General features: G+C 40.3%; 1 protein-coding gene across 4 annotated transcripts in view; it reads right to left on the bottom strand.

The window, feature by feature from the left end:
• PRDM2 (PR/SET domain 2) overlaps nt 1–14,510 on the bottom strand; it is a 108,856-nt gene extending 94,346 nt beyond the window's left edge. For 2 of the 4 annotated variants that reach the window (XM_032758991.2, XM_032758985.2), the window contains exon 1: nt 14,429–14,502. In XM_032758991.2, the coding sequence (XP_032614882.1) occupies nt 14,429–14,470 (42 nt within the window). In that variant the 5' untranslated portion in view covers nt 14,471–14,502. Of the gene's footprint in view, nt 1–11,745; nt 11,875–14,428 lie in introns of all 4 variants that reach the window. The other 2 variants (XM_032758984.2, XM_058443694.1) reach the window with 2 other exon arrangements.
• Nucleotides 14,511–21,915: the final 7,405 nt, after the last annotated feature.

Raw genomic sequence — 21,915 nt, 5'->3', positions numbered from 1 at the left:
ACAACTTATTGTGGTCCCTTACTGCAAGTGCCACCTTTCCAGGAAATGGCAATTTACCACTGTTTACCAAGTCACTAAACAGCAAAGTCACCAGGATATCACAGAGTTGCTAAGAAACAGAGAATCTTTAAAAATTATTTATCAAAGTTTAGGCTGGAATTCATCATAATCTTAAGAAAAGATTACTATTAGATATGTATGTAAGGAAGGGAGAGATATGAGCCAACTGGGAGAATATGACTGTTATTTTTTCATTAACTTTCAAATCAAAGGAACACCAAGGGTCTAGTAACCAGTACATCATATATACTACAGAGCTGATGTGCTTATCAAGTCTAACTGATGTGCATATCATGGCACTGCTAAGAATGACAGGCTTTGTAGTCTGAGTGTGTTTCATTTCACTGCACAGGGAAACATTTCTCCAGGACTTTTAAATGAACCAACACAGGCAAAAGTAAACCCCAAACAAAAAACAGTAATTTTTCCCGCAACAATGAAGCTCTTGTCATCTTCAAGAATATATGTACCAAGAAAAGATTATCATCCGAACTGGCATACTCTCAGCATTTCAATTTTTGGTTTATTAATTATCAACAGTATACTTCAAGAGAAATAAATCTCACAGTCATTATAAACATGGTCATCTACTCTCTGGCCTGCTTCAAGCTCGAAAGCCCAAGAGAGGGCATCTAGAGACAGGTTTGTCTCTTGTGCAAAGCCAAGCCAACTGAGCCTACATTTCAGACACACAAATGCTTTGTTCCTGCTTGATTTCACCTTTGTCCCAACAATATCCCTGAAACATTTTCCAAAACGTAAGATAGCCAATTAGCCCCAGAAAATGGTCTTACGGTACTTTTAATTAGCTAAAGTGTGAATAAATTAACCATAGACATTTTTCACTTCTAAATATAGTGTCCCCATTTTTAAATTCTTAATCTATAAGCTGGATTTTTAGAAATGTGAACAGTTTATTTCCAAAAAGGGAAAAGGTATTACATTGGTAGTTGGCATTGGCATCCTAAGCTACATAATGATTATTTCAGAACACTGATAAAGTAAATGACATTAACAAATATTAGCCAGAGTGATGTCCTATCAGCACTGGCCATTTAGTAAAGTAAAAGGGAGTTTTCTTCTTCTGTCTCAGTTGGGACCCTAGGCAAGCACTCAGCACCATTTATCCTCCCCAGGAGCACAGCGGCTTTGAAAAGTCACCATGTCTGCTAACTTAAACGGATACTTCCAGGCACTTTAACAGTATTCTAATGACAACTTCATATTTACTGAGAACTTCCTCACTCAAGGCACTGTGCTGTCTTACATGCTGGGTAGAATGTACTCCAAATAGCCCAAGAGACAGGTATTATCAGTGTCTTCCCCTCGCCACACAGAGCACAGAATTAAGAGCTTAGGGACATTGCTTAAATGGCTCAAAGCCTGGATCTGAACCCCTATCTGCCTGATTCAAGTGCCTATAGTCAGTCCTAACCATCATGGAGTTTTCACTTAAGATTCTGCTGGAATATCATCTAAGAACCTCTGCCCTAAAACTTCCAGATTTCCATGGAAATGTCAGCAGGAGATGGTGCTTAAGGCAGGAATGGTCACTCCCATAGGAAATGTGTAACTCGAGTACAAGTTAGAGACCACGTGTATTAAAATTTCTGAAGTGCCCGAGTACATGAAGGACCTCAGCAGAGATGCCATGGGAAAAAGAAATAGCAAAAAATCCTATGCATTTGTTTATCTGTTTTAAGTCAACCCATTATTTTTTGTCTTTTTTTTTTTTCTTTTAAATTACTCCTTTATTCCACATCTTGTCCCACTCGACCCACTGGTTTTCCTTTTGGACTCATACACCCAGCAGAGGAAAGCTTTTTCTGTTATTATCGTATCCTTCACATTACAAAAGGACCGAACTACAACAGGAGCACCTCAGTTCACAGCAGCACAACCCAGACGCTGGGCAGCCCCAGGGCACTCCCTCCCTTCTCCCCCACAGCCCCGCTGGACTCTCCATGGCCGTGGCTATGGCTGCAAACTGCCTAGAACATTTCTAGAAAATCATTTGAGAAGTAGAAGGTAGACTTCATGGGCTGGACTTCCTAAATAGAACCACCCTCTTTTCTTCCTTGGTTCTCCTTCATAGCTCTTACCACAATTTTAAATGCTTATTTGTACAGCTCTGTGTTTACTGTGTGCCTCCTCTGTGAGACTGCAGTGAAGACAGATGGTGTCTATCTTATTCAGTGTTGTGTTCCCCCAGCTTAGCAGTAGATTTCAAATGTTTGTTGTCACTTAAATACTTGAATGAGTACATGGCTCTTTGTAAGCTAACTTAAAGCCTTTTTTAAAAAGGAGGGATAGAAATACATAAAAGAGCTGGGTCATCTATCAGGAAGTATCTCCTCCACATGTGCCTGAATTTCTTGAATTTGAGGTAGGTATTTTTCTGGATCAATATAAGGATCCTTTTTTAGAAAATGTGGTATGTGCCATTAATTCCAAGCAACCAATGTACAAGTGAACCTTAGGAACAAAAGATGTTTTCAAAAAATTCTCTCCCCCACATACTCATAAACTGGGATCTCTTCTTGGTACATATCCTGACAGGATAAGATGTAATATCCTATCTAAACAGGTTCATCTTGATTCTTACACTAAAGAATCACAATTTGATCTTGGCACTATTTCCCAGATTGATCTTGTCTAAAATAAATTGCACCATCTACTCTATTTGTTTATTTATATATTTCCAAATCCCTGCTATGGGCCAGGCAATGTTCTAGGCAGCACGCTTGCCTCAAAAAGGCATCACTCTGGTAAGAAACAGAGACAAAATTAAACACATACATACAATGGCTGATGCCCTGTAGAAAACTCAAGCACAAAAAAGCGGACACATGCCTTCTGATCAGTGGCGAATGAAAAAAAAGAGGGGAACGCCGGGCGTGGTAGCTCACGCCTGTAATCCTAGCACTTTGGAAGGTCAAGGTGGGCAGATTACCTGAGGTCAGGAGTTCGAGACCAGCCTGGCCAACATGGTGAAACCCCGTCTCTACTAAAAATACAAAAATTAGCTGTGCGTGGTGGCTCATGCCTGTAATCCCAGCTACTCGGGAGGCTGAAGCAAGAGAATTGCTTGAGCCCGGGAGGCGGAGGTTGCAACGAGCCGAGATCATGCCACTGCACTCCAGCCTGGCTGACAGAGCGAGGCTCTGTCTCAAAAAAAGAAAAAAAAAAGGGAACAGTCATGGAGTAGGGATGGGGATGCCTCTTCAGACAGAATGCTGAGGCCTCTCTAAAAGTAGAAAGGGAATCTGTGACAGTATCGGGGAAACATGTCAGGAAAAGAAAACAGCCAGGACCAAATCTCAAATTAAGAGGAAACACAGTATCCAGGCAAAAAGACCCATGTGTCCAGAGCAGAGAAGGTAGGAGAAGCAGCTAGAACTGAGGCAGGAGGGGCAGGCAGGGGTAAGGCCTCTGAGAAACACTCATCGCCATTCGCTCGTCTACCCAGAATAAGCAGAGTAGAAGTCATCAAGCAGAGAGCAGAGAGCAGATCGCAAGCTCTGCAAGGCACCCCAGCTGCCGGTGTCTCCCAGCACACCCCGTCCTTGCTGCCCCTGAATAGAAGTATGTTCCTGTCTCATGGGTTTTTAACACTGATCACTGTGATATGAAAGAAGCTAAAGGACTTCTCTGCTTCCCTATTAGCTGACCTCAATGAGGACTCATTATTTGACTGCTTAATGAAGTACAGTCTTTAAACATGTATCAATGAACAGATCTGGAACAGTATGTATTAAACATGTTAAATTTAAGTCAATTTAATGTCATTTAGTTATTAACTATTAATTGATCTCATTAATCCAATGTTTCCAACTTCCTACCTCAAACTCAAAGTCACTACTCACTTCTCTTCCCCCAATTAATCGCCAAAGCCTCTCTCCTTCATTCAGCCCATCCGTCAGTCATTAACACATACTCCCTGAGTGTCTGCTCAGAGCTAGCACCATGCTAGGTGGTAAGGATCAAGGACCCCCTCCTCATGAAGTCCACTGGCTAGAGGAAGAACTTCTCTGTTCCTGCTCCCTGAGACAAGAAACCTTGGAGAGATTTTGATTCACGAGTTTTGACCTTGCTGGGGAGCCTCTGAAGGGCCCTTCTACTGCTTTCCTGATACATTTCCTCTGACCCAGGATGACCTTTCCATGCTGGACGGAGTGAGGAGCTTAGGGAGTATAACATTTATTCCATCCTCTGGGCCAAGATCTGTGCTAAGCACTTTACATGCATTACCTCATTTAATCATCACAACAGTAACAATCACAACTAACACAGATGGAGCGTTCCAGATGTGTCAGGCACAATTCTAAGCACTTATCACCTCATTTAATCTGCACACTACCAATTGCTATAGGCACTTTTATGATCTCCATGTTACAGATGAAACCAAACTTTGCCCACAGTCACAGCCAGCAGGTGGCAGAGCTAGGTAATTTCAATCCAGACAATCTCGCTTCAGGGTCTAGATTCTCAAATACTATGCCACAGAGCAGCCCTGCTGAGTAACTTTCCCAAGCTACATAGTTTTGAAGTAGTGGAGCCAAGATAAAATCCAGACAGATTCCAGAGTCTACATTCTAACCACCAACCCAGTGGGGTCTCATACCTCACAGTCCGTGGACACCTGAGAATTCCCTTTCTGGGGCCCACAAGGTCACAGCTACTGCTATAACAACACTAAGATGTTGTCTGCCTTTTTTCACTCTCAGGTGTGTACAGTGGAGTTTTCTGGAGGCTATCATGTGTGAAAATGTCATCATTCTGGTGGCTTATGAAATGTGTGATTGCTTAATCTTATGTTTTAAATTTTTCTGATTTATGAATAAGGCCTGTAGTCTAGCATTATTATACCAAATCAATTTCCTAGCTTTCATATTGTACTAAAGCTTCGTAAAATGTTACTGCTAGAAAAGGCTGGGTAAAGAGTACACAGGACTTGGGCCGGGCGCAGTGGCTCATGCCTGTAATCCCAGCACTTTGGGAGGCTGAGGCAGGCAGATCACTTGAGGTCAGGAGTTCAAGACCAGCCTGGCCAACGTGGTAAAAATCTATCTCTACTAAAAAAACAAAAACTAGCCGGGCGTGGTGGCGCACGCCTGTAATCCCAGCTACTCAGGAGGCTGAGGCAGGAGAATCACTTGAACCTGGGAGGTGGAAGTTGCAGTGAGCCGAGGTTATGCCACTGCACTCCAGCCCGGGGGATAGAGCAAGACTCCTTCTCAAAAATAAATAGAGTACATAGGACTCTCTATACTATTCTTATAACTTCATGTGGATCTATAACTATTTCAAAATAATTTGTTAGAATTTCCAATATGGTAAACATCCACAGATACAACAAACATCATCAAAAAGCTCAAGCTGCTACTGCACTAAGACCGCCTCCAGTCTTCCATCGTACCTCCCCTCTCAGGGCTGAGAAGACAGGATCGACTCCTAAAGACCAAACCTACAAGAGTGGAGGGAGGTGGGGGGCTTAATCCAAACATTCATGTCCTACGTTCTCCCCTTCCTGGGCACCTCCCCCACTTCCTGAGTACAACTGTTAACATTAAAAACTACAAGTGTTACAACTATAAGCTTTCTCCCCTCTTCCTCCTCCTTCCTTTTTCTCCCTCTATGCCCTGCAATATATTTTTCTTCCATACTTTGTTTTATACATTTTCCCTTAAAAATAAGCCATGAACTTTGGGAGGTTGAGATGGGTGGATCACGAGGTCAGGAGATCGAGACCATCCTGGCCAACATGATGAAACCCTGTCCCTACTAAAAATACAAAAATTAGCTGAGTATGGTGGTGCGTGCCTGTAGTCTTAGCTACTCGGGAGGCTGAGGCAGGAGAATCGCTTGAACCCAGGAGGCGGAGGTTGCAGTGAGCCGAGATCGTGCCACTGCACTACAGCCTGAGGACAGAGTGAGACTGTCTCAAAAAAAAAAAAAAAAAAAAAAAGCCATGAAAAGGAATTCCTATAACTGTCTACATCAATGTACACGTGAAAAGAGAGTGAGCTACATCAAGTATGCAAAGTTGGGGACAAAACATGGCTGTGACATTTGCTTTCCCCAAACAGGCACAAGAGTCTTTTTCATTTGAAGGGTTTCACTGCTAATCTCTAAAGGAGAAAAAGCAAAATATACCAGAATAAACTGAGATAAGTTGCAATGGCTTCAGAGTATTAAACACAACAGTTTACTGTCAATGCCCCTTTGGGTTCCTGCAGGCAATGGAGAAAAAAGCAGAAGAAAGTTCCCAATACTTTAAACCCCAGGGTGGTGAAGCTGAGACCCCAGCAAGGTGAGGTTACCAAAAGGGGCCAATTTGCATTTGTATTCCAGGCCTGGGCTCTACCCAGAGAACACTTTAGCCTCCTAGAAGCCAGTCCCCACTATCCTAACCTGGTAGGATTTCCCCTATGGCTCAGTTACAACACTCTCCACAACTTGCAACAGTGTGCCCTGTGTATTGTGAAAGCCCTTCCTGGTTGGCTTGGTTAATCACCTCTCCAGAGAGGCAAGTTTAGGGCTGTAGACAAGCAGGCTCTGCCTACTCGCCTCGATACAGCCTGGCACAGAGTGCCCAGCTCAGAGCAGTGGTCACTGTGAACGGGCAAACAAATGCCTGGCAATCAACTGCCCAGAGGTCTGGGCACAGAGAGATGGCTCTAAGAGTAGTACGGCCCCAGCTGGCCATGGAGTCCATGGAAGTGGATGAGAGTCCTCGATGGAAAGCAGAGAAGGAGAGAACAGCCAAAAACAAAGCCCTCAGAATGCCCTTATCAAAGAATGAAACGGAAGAAAAAGCACAGCAAATGAGTCCCAGCCCTAGAAGTTGTCGCAGAGCCAAAGAGGCACCAAGCACATGGCATCACCAAAGCCAGGGAAGACTCCGGGAAGTGAGGGTGGTCAACAGAGCCAAACCCAGCTGCTGATCCTTCAAAATCTGTCACGTCCGATCCCTTTCTCCAGTTCCCATTGCCACTGACATCTTCCAACCTGAAGTTATTCAGGAATCTCCAATCATCCTGCACATATTAGCAGCGAGTGTCCGTGTGCTGGAGCAGCGCTACCTGGGGAACGCAGCAACCAAGAGAAGGGGCAGGTCCTGCCCACCTGCACCCCAAGCTAATGTGGCAGACTAGGGGTGTTCAACGTCTCAGTGACCTAAAGAGTGATGTAAGAGAGATGAGGATGGGACAGTGCAGTGCTTTAGTTAGGATGGCAGGGAGAGGCCTCTCAGAGAAGATGTCACACAGGGACTTGGACTTGAGAGATGAAAATGAGTCATGTATTAAGAACCGAGCAGTCCAGGCAAACATGCCGAGGAGAGAAGGGGCCTGGGCTGTTCAGGAATAAAAAGAGGCCACCGCGGCTGCACCAGAGTAGAGCCAGGAAGAAAGCAGAGGCAGCCGCCACTGGAACCTGCAAAACCAAGGCAGGGCAAAGAGCTGGACTCAATTCAGAGAGCGGTGGGATGACACAAGAGGGTTTGGGCAGGAGAGTGACGAGATGCGGTGAGGCTTTCTGGCTTCTAGGCTACTCTACATTCAACTTCTCTGAACCTTTTGTCTTCTTGAATAAGCAATCTACAAAGCATCTGATTCAAAACGCTTTTTAAACTTTCTAAATAAAATCTAGTAGTTCGTCTGCTGGCTTTAGAGACTCTCGACATTCAAGAGAAGCAAAGAAAATAAGACACCTGAGGGCTCATCCCCTCCTCTTGTCCAGAAGATTCTAATAGGGAATGGGAATGGGTGAGGGTGGGGACAGGGGGTTGGTAAGCAGGAGAAGGAGCTTTCTACTGCCTCCCACTGAGGCTGTTACTGGTGAGACTGAGTTTTAACTTCTCAAACTATCTTCATCCAAAGCAACAAACTGTGGGCTACAGCCTTTCATCTCAGATGGGGTTTGTTCGGTCTACCCATGGATTTAAAAAAAAAAAAAAAAAAAATTCTATTGGAAGAAATCGCAGAAAAATCCCCATTTTACTCTTACAGGTCATCCCTGGCCCCTACAGGCATCTGGGTTCCTGGCACACCCTCTGGCCCCTCCTACCCTCACCACATCAGGTCCCCTTGCTACTCTGGGCCTTTCTCAATTTAGGCTTTCACCTGGCCCTCAATTCTTCTGACGATCAATATCCTCCACATCCTTCCAGGTCAAGTTCAAATCCCAGCTCCTCCACGAAAACGTTCCCAACGACTCGCAACGACCGCTGGCTTTTCTGATTTCCCAGATGGTGAGCTGCATGTTCTGTAAGGCCTATGGAGAATGGTCCCGTAGGGAGGAAAACTGTTGGCGAGGAAATCAATCAGGAGCTTTCTGTAATAGCCCAGAGAAGGGATGTTTGGGTCTGAATTCAAGCAGTAATAGTAATTAAACTATTTTACAGGGCAGAATCAGGACATGGTTACCGGCTGAAAAATAACAGTAATAAATAATAACTTACGGTGTTTCCTATATGTCAGGCACTAGCCTAAGGGCTTTACATCTAGAAACTCATTTACTATTGACTGCAACCACACAGGGTGGGCACCATTACTGTCCCCATTTAACAGATAAGAAAGCGAACACAAACAAGCTGAGGACTTGCCCAAGGTCACACAGCTGGAACGACATTGCCAGAACTGACCAAGGAGAGTGAGTTAGAGGGCATCAAAGGAGAGGCAGAGAAAAACAGTCCCACAGCTTTTTTCTCTGCCAAAGTGCTACTATCCTAACATAAGAGGAAAGGCTTCTTGCCACAAGCTCGTTCCAGTGACTTAAGGAAATGCTATTCAGGTTGTTAATTTTTTTTTTTATTTTCACAAATAATATTTTCATTCAGAAAGACAAGGTCCCAGATTTTCTAAAATTTGCTGATTTACCTAGTAGAATACATGATTCAAAATGAGATTTCAAGTGCTACCACTATTCATTCAACATGCTAATTTCCTAAACTACACATTTATTGAGGTTTAAGTCAAAACAGATAGCAACCACCTTACTTAGAAGTCTTTTTTTAAAGTGAAAAAATCAGATTCATATTTATAATTATCTATAAAAATATACTTCTATATTAATAATATGATAAAACAGTGAAAGTGGTTTCAACTTTTTATATCATATATATTTTTAGAATTAGAAAAAAGGGGGAGAGATAACTAAGATGAAAGAAAGCCATCCCAGGGTTTCGCTAACTCTTTGGAATTAAGATTATGAATAGACATTATCTAGATGGTCAGATGGTGTCCCATAAAACAGCTCCTGTAAAGAAATGAACTACTGATACATGCAACAATATGGCTGAATCTCAGAAACAGTATGCAGACCAAAACGAGACAAACACCAAAGGGCAAGGACTATACGTATTCCACTCCTATGAAACCCCAGAATAGGAAAAACCAATGTGTAGGAACGGAAAGCCGATCAGTAGTGACCTTGGACAGGGAAAGACTAACTTCAGAGCAGTAGAAAAGAACTTTTTGGGGTGACGGACACGTCCTATGACTCGACGGCGGTGATAGTTAACACGGGTGTGAAACTTGTACTATACCGTTAAAACAGTTACCTTTTACTGTATGCAGATTATACCTCAAAGTTGATTTTTAAAGTCAAATAACTAAACAGGTTAATAAATCCTAAATTCTCATCTTTAAGTCATGTTCAAATGAAACTTTAATGCACCAAGAAAATATTTTCGATTGTGTTCACTTTCTTATCTGTTAAATAGGGATAGTAATGGTGCCCACCTCATGTGGTTGCAGTCAATAGTAAATGACTTACTGAACGGAAAGCACTTAGGCTAGTGCCTGACATATAGGAAACATGGTAAGTTATTATTTTTTATTATTATTATTTTCAACCAGTAACCAAGTCCTGATTCTGCCCTGTAGAATAGTTTCATTATTCGTATTTATTAAGAATTTTTTAACTCAACTCTAACAGCCCTCTCCTCAAAACCCTCCAAAGGTTCCCCACCTCACTGGCAAAGTCTACTCTGTCCTTCTGGCGACCCCAGAGCTGAGCCCACACTTCTCTGACCATTTACTCCACCCTCCTCAGGTCTGCTCCAGGTACGTGAACCACAGAACCAACCTCCTCCACTCTCCCTACCCAGCCCTTCTCTCCATACTCTTTAGACGAATGTTGACCGTAATCAGCAAGGTAACTCTGCTCTACAGCATAACATTGGCATCGGCTGCTGTTATATAAAGCTGCATGTACCATCTTACATGGTCAACACATACTAATGTTTTTATTTTTAAAAATATGTAAGAATAAGCAAATTTTATTAGTGTCTCATTTAAATTTATATAAGTAACTCCTTTTACATGCTTTGCCCAGAGAATTATCAGCAATTATTATATCCGTTTAATCTATTTAATTAAAGCACCTAGTTTCAAATATTGACTTGATCAAAACTAACTGGAAAGTGACAGCAATACATGACAGAATAGATTAGACCAATTTTCCTTAATATTAAGAACGATTCATAGTATATTCATACTAAAATACGTATTATTGCTACAACAGACTAATAATCACCAAAGTAACTGTTACAAGCAAAAAAAAACAGCTTAGAATCATACCATATTAAAATCGCTAAAATTCTATGAACCCATCTTTGTATAGATTTGCAAACAAGAATCTAAGCTACTATGCTGGTACAAACGATGGGGAAAAAAACCAAACAAGCTTCAGCTTACTGAAATGGCATTAAATTATATTTGGTTAAGAAATGAGCAGGACTGCTGTAACAATAAACAGATGAAAACACAAACCAAGAAATGCTTATACACCATTTTTGAAAAAGAACAGGAGTCAAATTAATTCTGAAATACAAAAAAGTACCCTCTTTCAAAAAGTTGTCAGGTCCATTAAGTTGTCCAACTGAAGAAACTGCCCTAAAGCATGGTGTTAATCTCAGTAGTGAACACACGTTATCACCACACTCTTGCTGCCTTACAATCCAGTCTCCGTAGCACATTGGGGAGGACATCCTAAAAATGACAATCAGCTTGTGTCACTGTCCCGTAGCCCTAAAGGCCCTATAAACCTTGCCTCTCACACCACTGTCCTCTTATCCCAGAGCCCCTGACAGGGCCAAGCTCCAGACCATGGCTTGCTCTCTGTTCCGTGAACTACCAAGCTCATTTCCACTCAAGGGCCTTTGTACTACTGTGTGTTCACTCTGTCTGGAATTTTCTTTTTCCAGATCTTCATGTGTCTATCTGGTTCCCGGTTATTACCTAAGTTTCAGTTCTACTAGCAATCACCTCCACAGAGTAGCCTTCTCTGACCATGTAATCCAAAGACCTCCTTTCACCTCTACCCATCATCCTTTGTAACAAGATCTTGTTTAATTGTCTTCACAGCACTTTTCACTATCTGAAATTACCTTGCTTGTCTTCCTGCTTTTTAACTGTCTCCCTCTTGGAGTATGTTACTGGCAGAGCTCTTGCCCACCTAGTTCACTGCAGAACCCATAACATGCTGGGATACAGTCTGTGCACGATGAATGAGGGAAGGAATGAATGAATGTTAGGGACAACTGAGATAATGGAACCATTCCTGAAATAAAGCCATTCCTAAATAAGTCTAGGAAAATAAGAAGGAAAACAGTGGAACATATAAAAGTTAAGTATCAGGATGGGTGTGGAATGTTAATGAAGCAAGTAGGATACCTACGATCTGAGAATGGAGAGAAGGAAGCATGGAGAGCCAGGGGAGGAGGCACAATGACTACCGCTCTTGCTGCCACCCAGGCATGGGCTCAAGTGGAAGGATCGAAGACTCACATGCAAAGCAAGCTGGGCTCTAATTGAGAGGTTAAGAGATATTAAGAAAGGGGTGAGTTTTGAGTGAAGAACAGAAGGGAAGAGAAAGAAAGCAAAGAATATGTAGGTCGGGGAGCTTTTTGAGAGCTGGGCTCAGAGGGAGCTATCACACTAGGACCGGCTTGGAACACACTGATACAACTGAGCGCAACAGTTCTGAATGTCGCCTCAACAGTCAGTGCTGAAAACACTGGCAGGCTGTGGACTCTATTGCTTCTTCTAGAGGAATCAATAACAAACAACATGATATGCCTATGACGAGGATCCTGCAGTCCCTGAAACTCAACTGTCAGGCATATACAAAACAAATTATTCTATGCTATTGTCTTCAAGACCATACCCATCATAAGAAACAGAACTGACAACTAAAACCCGTCAAAGCAATGCTGATCCGTTCCCGGGGAGAATAACCTAACCCTAAAATAACCATCAGGATTTTATTTATAAGTCAATCTTCTTCAAGTTCAAACTTTTTTATATCTGAATTTTGTTGTGTAGAGTTATTTTTCAGTTTTTCAAGCATTTACTGCTCATTTTCACTGTCTGAAGATGACAGCAATAAATACAAGAAGGGAAAACTGTAAATTATCCTGAAATAAGTCTTAACCCTGAAGAATTACTGGGGTGATTGCTGAAAAACACTGATAGATTTTATGCCATAACAGTCAGGTCTAAACAGCATATAACTAATATTCTTCTAATAATGAAAATATAACAAAAGATGCTAAAAATTTTACTCAAAGTGGGCAATTTTTATAATCCAAATAAGTTTCATTACTACCAGACCATTTAAATTACACCCAAATCAGAAATGTGTTAACCATTAGAAACATAAGAGGACACTTTTCCACTGATACTTGGCATTTGGGATCAAAGGCAGTCTTCTGCAGATCTGATATTAAAACTTGTCAAAAGCAAAATGAAATTGTAAAAGAGCCAAAAAAAAAAAAAGTAGTAGTTATTGCTACCACTTTTTGACTGGTATGCAGACTTTTTTAAACACAAGTTTGATATAACTGAAATATAAAGCAAAAGTTTGAAGTGTCAAGTCTAATACACTAGAAATATTACAAGCTTAATACTGTACAAGAATTAAGGCATAATTAATCCTAAGGTTAAAGGTGTAGACATATCAAATGATTTCTAAACAGCGATGCAACAAGAACAATATCAACATTTAGATTCCACTTTGGAAGAACTTACAACCATTCTAACGCAGGATTAAGACTCCTCCAACAAAACAGTTCCTAGACCGCAGAGAATCGAGCTCCTTTGGGTGACCAGGTTCGTATTAAGAATCAATCTTAAGATAGGAAAATAAATGAAATCTATGAAATATATATGAGTATAACTTTGATGGACGATGACTGTGAAAATCCACTCTGTTCTCTTTTCCCTCCTCCACCTCACCATTTCAAAAATAATTTGCCTTCAAAAGCATGTCAATAAATCTGCAAGTTTTAAAATAATAGAAAGCATGTGCCCCATGTGTTCGCCAGATTCGTTTTTTATGATATATGTCCTCTGCATTAAAATAAACATTTCTGATAAAGAAAGTAATGAAAAGAAATCAAAAGAATCCAAAAATTTCACATCTCTCAATGCAGCACAGGACTGAATGTATTAAACTTGGCCCAGCTAATTAAATTGAACTTGTGATCTCTAGTTAGAATCACCTGTACATGATAAAAAGGTGTCTAAAGTTTCAGTTGATGAGGGATACAAAATGTTTTCAAGTCTGAGAGTTTTAAGCTAAGGACTAAAAAAAAAAAATTACATACTTCATATTTTGGGTTTTGTCCTTCATATTTTAAAAATAAGTGCTTATGAAGATTTTAAAAAGAAAACATTTCTGACACCCACGTATTTCTATAACTACCAGTGAGATGATATTGAAACCAGAAAATAAGAATCCTACTCTAGAATATATTATTAGATCCACATAACTGGCTCTACTTATCAGAACACCCTTGAGGCTATGAAAATATCCATAGCAGAATAGTTTAATCACCAGGTAATCCCACATCTCCTGTAAAGAGAAACACATCTTACATTTCAATATCTGCCCTCTTGTTTTTACTCTGAGAACAGGTTTTTCAAGGACAAATGCTTAAAGTTTCTTCTTTGATCATTTGCAGTCTCTATAAATAACTTTTAATCCTCTCTTTTCAACCAACAAATAATCACAAAATAAAAAATGCTAAAAATGAAAGCTTAATAAGCTTCAAAACAAACACACACAAAAAACTCACTCTAGAGTGTGGCAAGGGAGAGGTCAAAAAGTCTTAATGAAAATCCCTAAGAATGAGTCCTCTCCTCAGGCAACCACAGAAACGACAACCCACACCCAAACAACGCACATTCCACTCCACGAACAAATGCACGGTATGAACGCAATGAACTAATTAATGGTATTAAGAAACAAAAATGAGAATCCAGGAGAAATGAATGTGTGTGCTACTATCTTGTAAAAATCAAGAGCTGGTCTAACATCTAGGTCATGTATTTGTATAAATTCTGATTTTTAAACTCACCTGATTCATTTTCAATTCCTGTTGTGTTCTGTAAAGATACATACAACAAAGAAACTTCTTTGATTACATGAACCCTAAAAAGAAAAACAGACAATTGTAATATGTACCTGCCTACAAATTTACAGGGATTTAAAACCACAAACAGAACTGTAGAGTTTGCTCAAAGGGCTATTTATAAAGCAACTCTATGCCAAATCAACTTCAATCTATGCTGAGAGCTTCCTTGTCAGATTTATTATCTCCAGTGAAATAGATTTCTTACTACTCCTTACTAGGGCTTCACTGTACTCTACAACTGAAAGCAGACTCATTAGGATAACATCAAATCTTTGCTTTGGAACTGCATCATTCCTAAGAAGAAATAAATTAGCTTTGTTAATAGAAATACAAAGCATTATTGAGTACCTTATTATGCAATATAAGTGTCTTTCTTTTTCTTTTACCAATACTGTGCTGAACGTAAACACCATTAGACCCCATTACATTATTCTGTTTTTCAAGTTCCTGAATTAGAAAGTTGAATTTACTAACATTGGCCACTGGGAGTTCTCTCTGAGGAAAAGAACAAAAAACTGGCAGTAAAATGCAAATGTTTTAATAAAAGATGTTGGGAAACAGCTACATTGTCCCTTAAAAACCCGTGTTCAATGTATTCATAGTATAGTAAAATAAGAAGACAAAATTATTTCTTGTAAATGCATATGACTTACTTGTTTCTAAATAATAATCTCTGAAAATGGTCCTTTCTGCAACGTATGCCTTGAGTCATTTGATGCAATTCATAATATATTAAATCGTGACACTTTAAGTAGAACTTTCACTGTAAGGTTCTAAACATTTCCCACGTTTACATACACACACCATTAGGCATAATTCTCCTATTTCTTTATGCACTTGCTTATAACTTATCTTTCCTTCCTTGACCCACAAGCCTCTGCTTACATTGTATCATTATCTTCTAATTGTTAATAACCCAAAGAATACATAATTTAGTGACATTCTTCCTACTGCCTACCCACTGTTTTGACATTTTACCCTTGTTTTTTAATAAGGTAGTTGGATTTTTCTTTCCTTTTCTTGATCTATTTAACTACTCACCTGATTACCCTTAACCACCAAAGGCACTATATTTAAGTTAGGGCCTGGCCGTCTGAACTACTTTTATTCATAATTGGCATAAGGATGTATTCCATGAGATTGCATCTTGTTAGACAGCTCACTGCTAGCCATACCAATATAAATTCTTGGTAAGGAAGCACTCAGGAAAAAAAAAAAAAAGCAAAGCCAGAGAATTGCAAGTTAAACCATGAAGTCCATTCCTTTAAATTTTAATACTGAGCATCTTTCTCATGTATATTTACATGTCCTGCCTTAGTAAACATCATATATTGAACATAATCAACCCTCTTCTCTAAGACGTAAAATTGTTATCAAGTTAAAAATGTATATTTTGGGCCGGGCGCAGTGGCTCATGCCTGTAATCCCAGCACTTTGGGAGGCCAAGGCAGGCGGATCACGAGGTCAGGAGATTGAGACCATCCTGGCTAACACGGTGAAACCCCGTCTCTACTAAAAAATACAAAAAATTAGCCGGGCATCGTGGCAGGCGCCTGTAGTCCCAGCTACTCAGGAGGCTGAGGCAGGAGAATGGCGTGAACCCGGGAGGTGGAGCCTGCAGTGAGCCGAGATCGCGCCACTGCACTCCAGCTTGGGCGACAGAGCGAGACTCCGTCTCGAAAAAAAAAAAAAAAAATATATATATATATATATATGTATAGGTATTAAACAGTGATGAGGTTAGTGATCCCTCAGATGTGCACACTTGACCCTCGACCAGGAATGCCTACTGACTACTATCCAGTTGCACGTGGTGGCCCTGCGTGACACCTCATTCCCCCAGGTGAATAAGATGTTAGGGGTTTCACATGTCCTCTGACAAAGCTTTTATAGGTAGATTTATTAACACCAGCTCAGGGGAGTTCTCTTTGAGGAACAGAACAAAAAACATCTGCGGTAAAATGCAAATGTTTTAATAAAAGATGTTGGAAAGAGCTATAATGCTTTACCATTTCCCTTTGTTTGCCTTTTCCTTCTCACAAGAATCGTCGGTATCATCATCATCACCATCATTTATGAAGCTTCTTCCAAGGACTAGCAGGCACTGTGCTGCCTTCAGTGAACCAGCTCAGGTCCCCTTCACCAAAATAAGCACAGCACTAGCATCCTCAATTAACAAGAGCTTAAGATAATTCGGTCAAGGTCTCATAATTTTGGTTTCTGCTAATGCATCTTAACTACATTTCACCAATTTTTTACTCCTGCCTCCCCAGGAGTACCCACTATGTGTCAAGCACTGCCCTTGAGCAGTGGAAAGGAGGAAGATCCCTGCCCTTTTGGGGAAGAGAGCCACAGTAAATACATAAGTAAAATATGTGGCATGCCAGAAAATGAAAGTGCTTTAGAAAAAAATAAAGAGTTATGGAGAGGTAGATAGTTACTACAATCTCTGTCTCTACCTCTATGTGTGCAAATTCAACAATGTGGTCAGAGAAGGACTCAGAAGGAGCGGTCAACATAAAAGCCAGGAAAGGGATGAGCTTCAAACCAGGAAAGTACGGGGAGAAATGTTATATGGAGGTGGAGGTGGAAGCGAAAGTGAGAAGCCTCACAAGGCTGCAGCCTGGGGAAGCGGAGAGGGAGCCAGGATGCTGGTGTGGCTGGTGCACAGTCGGTGAGGGGCGCATGAAGAGGCGATGTTGGAGGCTGATGCCCAGTCTAACCAAGAGACAATGGCGGCATGGCTCAGGCAGTAGAAGAGATGTGAAAAGTAACTGGATCCTGGACGGACAGACGGACAGATGGATGGATAGATTTGATTTGATTTTTCTTTTTTTTTTGAGATGGAGTCTCGCTCTGTTGCCAGGCTAGAGTGCAGTGGTGTGATCTTGGCTCACTGCAGCCTCCACCTCCCGGGTTCAAGCAATTCTCCTGCCTCAGCCTCCTGAGTAGCTAGTACTACAGGCACGCACCACCACACCCAGTCAATATTTTTGTATTTTCAGTAGAGACGGAGTTTCACCATGTTGGCCATGATGGTCTCGAGCACCCAAGATGTGCTGCAGTTTTAGATCTTAGGCATGAAAGAAAGAAAGGAAGTCAGGGATGGCACTGAGGTTTTTGTCCTGAGGGCATAGGAGGATGGAGCTGCTGTTTTCTGAGATGCTGCCTTCTTCTTACCATCTGTTTTTCATGTTTTCCCTCTTTATTTAACACTTCTTTTCCTCACCTTTTGTCATTGCTAGCTCATAGGCACAATTCAGACAACTGAGACATCCTAACATCTGATATTGAATAACTAAAATAGTACTTAAAACATTGTATTCTTTGATTTATTATCTCAAGGAATCTCATGTTTTTCTTTTTTTCTGGAGATAGTGTAGTACTCTGTCACCCAGGCTGGACTGCAATGGCACAATCATAGCTCACTGCAGCCTCGAACTCCTGGGCTCAAGTGATCCTCCCACCTCAGCCTCCTAAATAACTAAGACTACAGGCTCGCGCCACCATGCCTGGCTAATTTTTCTTTTTTTTTTTTTTTTTTGGTAGAGACGGAGCCTCACCTTGTTGCCCAGGCTATCATCTTTTTCTTAATAAAAAAAGATTAGAATATAATTCAGATTGTTACATAATTAATAATCTTCTCTTTCTACACTACCTGTTTCCTCTCTGTCCAAATGAGAATGCACTTATTATTTCTTTCCAGAGAAAAGAAAGATCATAACATCTTTTTCTTAAAGATTCACTATATATCTGTGTGGGGAGAGCCTCCTCCCTATTACTTCCAAATCCTAATTGCTAAAAACCAGACCCTCATTTTTTCCTCTCTCCCTCTTGGACTCACAAAATTGTCAAGCTATATACATAAAATATTGTACAACAACAAAAACACTGTAAATCTGACAGTGAATTCTCAAATGTTATTTTTAAAACTTAATTCTTTATTCAACTATATCAAAAACAAGGGGTGTTAAAGGAAAAGAAGTAAGACCTGGGCGGAGTCTCTCAACAGAGGAACGCTGCATTTTGGACTGGCCAGCTCCTTGAGCGAGACTGTCCCTTTCCTTATGGGCACTTAACATTGCAGTGCCTCCAATCATTGTGACAATTGAAAATACGTACACACATTCTCAAATGCCCTGCCAACTGAGAACCTCTGAATGTGGTAACCATGTGACGAGCTGCAATAGGATAATAATGTATTCTAAAGCAACTACAGCATCTAAAAATGTTTGGGATAACTTCCTTAAGATTCCTCCAGCACTGCTCAAAACCCCCGTGGAAGTGCCATGGCAATCCTACATAACTTTCATATTCAGTGTTGACTTCAACAGTCCTGTCTTTACACACCCATTTAACTAATACATGGTATCTCCAGGCCAAGGTTTTATCAAATGTGAGAAACGGAATGATCAATCCAGCAGTGCAGAGGCAGACAGAAATCTTTCCAAGTGTATCACTGAAACCTTAACAATTCTACCAAATGCTTTTTTTTTTTTTTTTTTTTTTTTTTTTTGAGACGGAGTCTCGCTCTGTCACCCAGGCTGGAGTGCAGTGGCGCGATCTCAGCTCACTGCAAGCTCCACCTCCCGGGTTCAGGCCATTATCCTGCCTCAGACTCCCGAGTAGCTGGAACTACAGGCGCCCGTCACCACGTTCAGCTATTTTTTGTATTTTAGTAGAGACGGGGTTTCACCGCGTTAGCCAGGATGGTCTCGATCTCCTGACCTCGTGATCTGTCCGCCTCAGCCTCCCAAAGTGCTGGGATTACAGGCGTGAGCCACCGCACCCGGCCAAACGCTCTTTTTTGAAGTGCTGAACAATTAAGTGCCTCTGCTTTGCTAACAGCAGATACTGAAAATCTTTAAATCCCTAGGACTTCTCTGACCTTGGCTTATGCCTTAGTTTCTTTTCTGCATTTCCACGCCTAATCAAATCTTCTTGAATATTTCTACAGCACCCGTTGAATAAGTCTAACATATTCCTTCTATCCTACCTTAATATTTATCAGTCCTAGAAGAGCATGCACTCTTAGAAAATAAGAGCTTGATCTCTATTTTACGTATCTAAGATTTTAATGAGTGTATGCACTTAACTTTTCAAGATATTGCTTTCAAGGTCTAGACAAATCAGTCTTAGAAACATTTATTAATAGCATAAAGATGATTTGATGATTAATGATCCGTATCAATATAACCACAATAAAATAATTTGAGTCATTACTAAGATACTAGTCCCATAAAGTGTCAACACAACCTCAACAACTGTTAAGCTGCTGTCTTCTGACACGGAAGTCCAGAGACCAGAAAATCTAGAGACATGGGGGACAGCCCTTTCCCTGGGTCATACCAGCCCTGCAGCCCCAGCACTCTCCATTACCAATCCTCTGAAATAAAGCAGGTCTATCTAAACAAAGACACAAACTAGCATTAATGTAATACATGTAACACTTAAACTGTCTTCATATCTGCCCTTTACGGACTTGTAAAAATCTACAAATCTATATGAAAGGCAAAGTAGGAGCAACAGATTTTTCTTTAAGATTAGTTTACGTCTGTGAGGGAAGGGACAGAATTGGGAAAATACATATTTGATTTGTACATTCACCTCTAAATCACTGACATTATTTTTCACAATTTTCTTTAGGATCACTTTAGATCTCTGGCAGGGAGGGAGGAGTAACTGGAAAATAATTAACTTTGCAATAGACACATAGAGGTCACTTATACTATTTTATAATTATTTTAAGTTAACAAAAATTCTACATTGTGACATCAAGAATCAGAAAAAACTTTAACTTTTATGATTCAGGAAGTTTATGGATAAAGAGTAAAACAGAAATAAGTAAGAGAATATGTTTTTATCAAATTTAAAAGACCAGAATGAAAACATGGACTAGACACAAGAAAAAAAGTTGCCATTTTGGGAAAGGAGTCTTAGAAAGTTCATGGCCAACATAAAAAAAAATTCTAAAGCTAATCACCACATAAAGTAGTTCTCAAGGCAAATAAATACTGTAGCAAATACAGAGATGATTCAGCTTTTAGCAGAGTAGATCTGTAGTGTCGTCTAACACTGACCTTACTCTGACCAAAAGATTCTTGCAATCCTGAAACTTCTAGAAAAATAATAAAAATGTCTGAAATATGCCAACTTCTCAAAAACAGTTTTTATTGATTTTAAAATGCTATTAAGGTATTCATTGTCATAGAAAACTACCACGCACAATTCCTAAATTACAATCTGTGAAATTTTTTTTCTTCAGAAAGACTCCACAATTAGAATCTGTTGAAATTTGTTGTAGAAAATTCTTTAAACCAAACATTTAAATCTAGGACTTCAATTTTATTTGTTCATTGAATCTATTTTTATGTGGCCCTTAAAAACATATCCAAAAAACCCATTGCTAATATAGCAATAAAAATACTTTGGGTTAAAAAAAAACTGTAAACTTTAGATATCAATATGAAAACATGTAGTACCCACTTGTTAGATTAAACAAAAGCACAGATATTGAATCTGCCCAGGAATTTGCCAAATGAAAATTCATCAGTTTTCCTTTTCTAAAATAATACGATTTCACAAGAGTAATCAATCATCTAGCTTCGTACTAAAAAATACAGCCCCAACCTTGGTATTAAAATGCAGACTATATTACCAAATTAAATAAAGTGAAAAATCAAACCTGATACTTTAAGGAGATTCTATGTGTGTGGAGAGAGACTGCGCAGACAGGAAAGGTGTGGCAAGCTGCTGAACCAGAGGCAATGAATTCCTTCTGCTTGAAACCACTCACGCCTCTCACCCACCGAAGGATTTCTCCCAATACCAAAAGACAATGGTTAACACAGAGTATATCACATACAGCAATTTCCCTACCTACAAATATATGAGATACAAGAATAGAATGTTCACAAATAAACCAGTAATTTCTCCCATTTCAGTGATCAGTTTCCTCAGTGAGGCCTAGAACACGACAGACAACTATCACAGGCCCCGATTCCCCGAATGCATAGAGCAGAGAAACGTAAATAGCGAAGTGGAGTGTATTGAGTTTACTCCAGGTGGGACGATCTGATACTAACAACACAGTTTCCATGTAACAGATTAGAAAAACCAAGGGTCTGCTGTTCTCAGTGGCTTTAGAGCTGCAGAGCTCCAGTGAGAAAATGAGACTGATTCAAGCTTTTGTTTGGAATATTTAAGTTTATAGAGTGCTGAGGTCAACAGCCCTCCGGCTCCAGTGGGCCTCGAGCAATTAAATAACACCATATCAGAATGTCAAATAAGGGACCTGCTGATATGCTAGGAAAGGACTATAAATCCGCATTTAGATTGTGGCATTCCAGGGTTCTTTTCCTGTCAGAATATCTCTTCCTTTACTTGGAAAGAAAAAAAAAAGATTAAAGGCGAAATTTTCAAAAGCTACT

The sequence above is a fragment of the Hylobates moloch genome, unplaced genomic scaffold (assembly GCF_009828535.3).
Source record: "Hylobates moloch isolate HMO894 unplaced genomic scaffold, HMol_V3 SCAFFOLD_9, whole genome shotgun sequence".
In the NCBI taxonomy this organism is placed as follows: domain Eukaryota; kingdom Metazoa; phylum Chordata; class Mammalia; order Primates; family Hylobatidae; genus Hylobates; species Hylobates moloch.
Note: the sequence above shows the minus strand (reverse complement) of the source record. Positions and strands in the feature narration are given on the sequence as shown.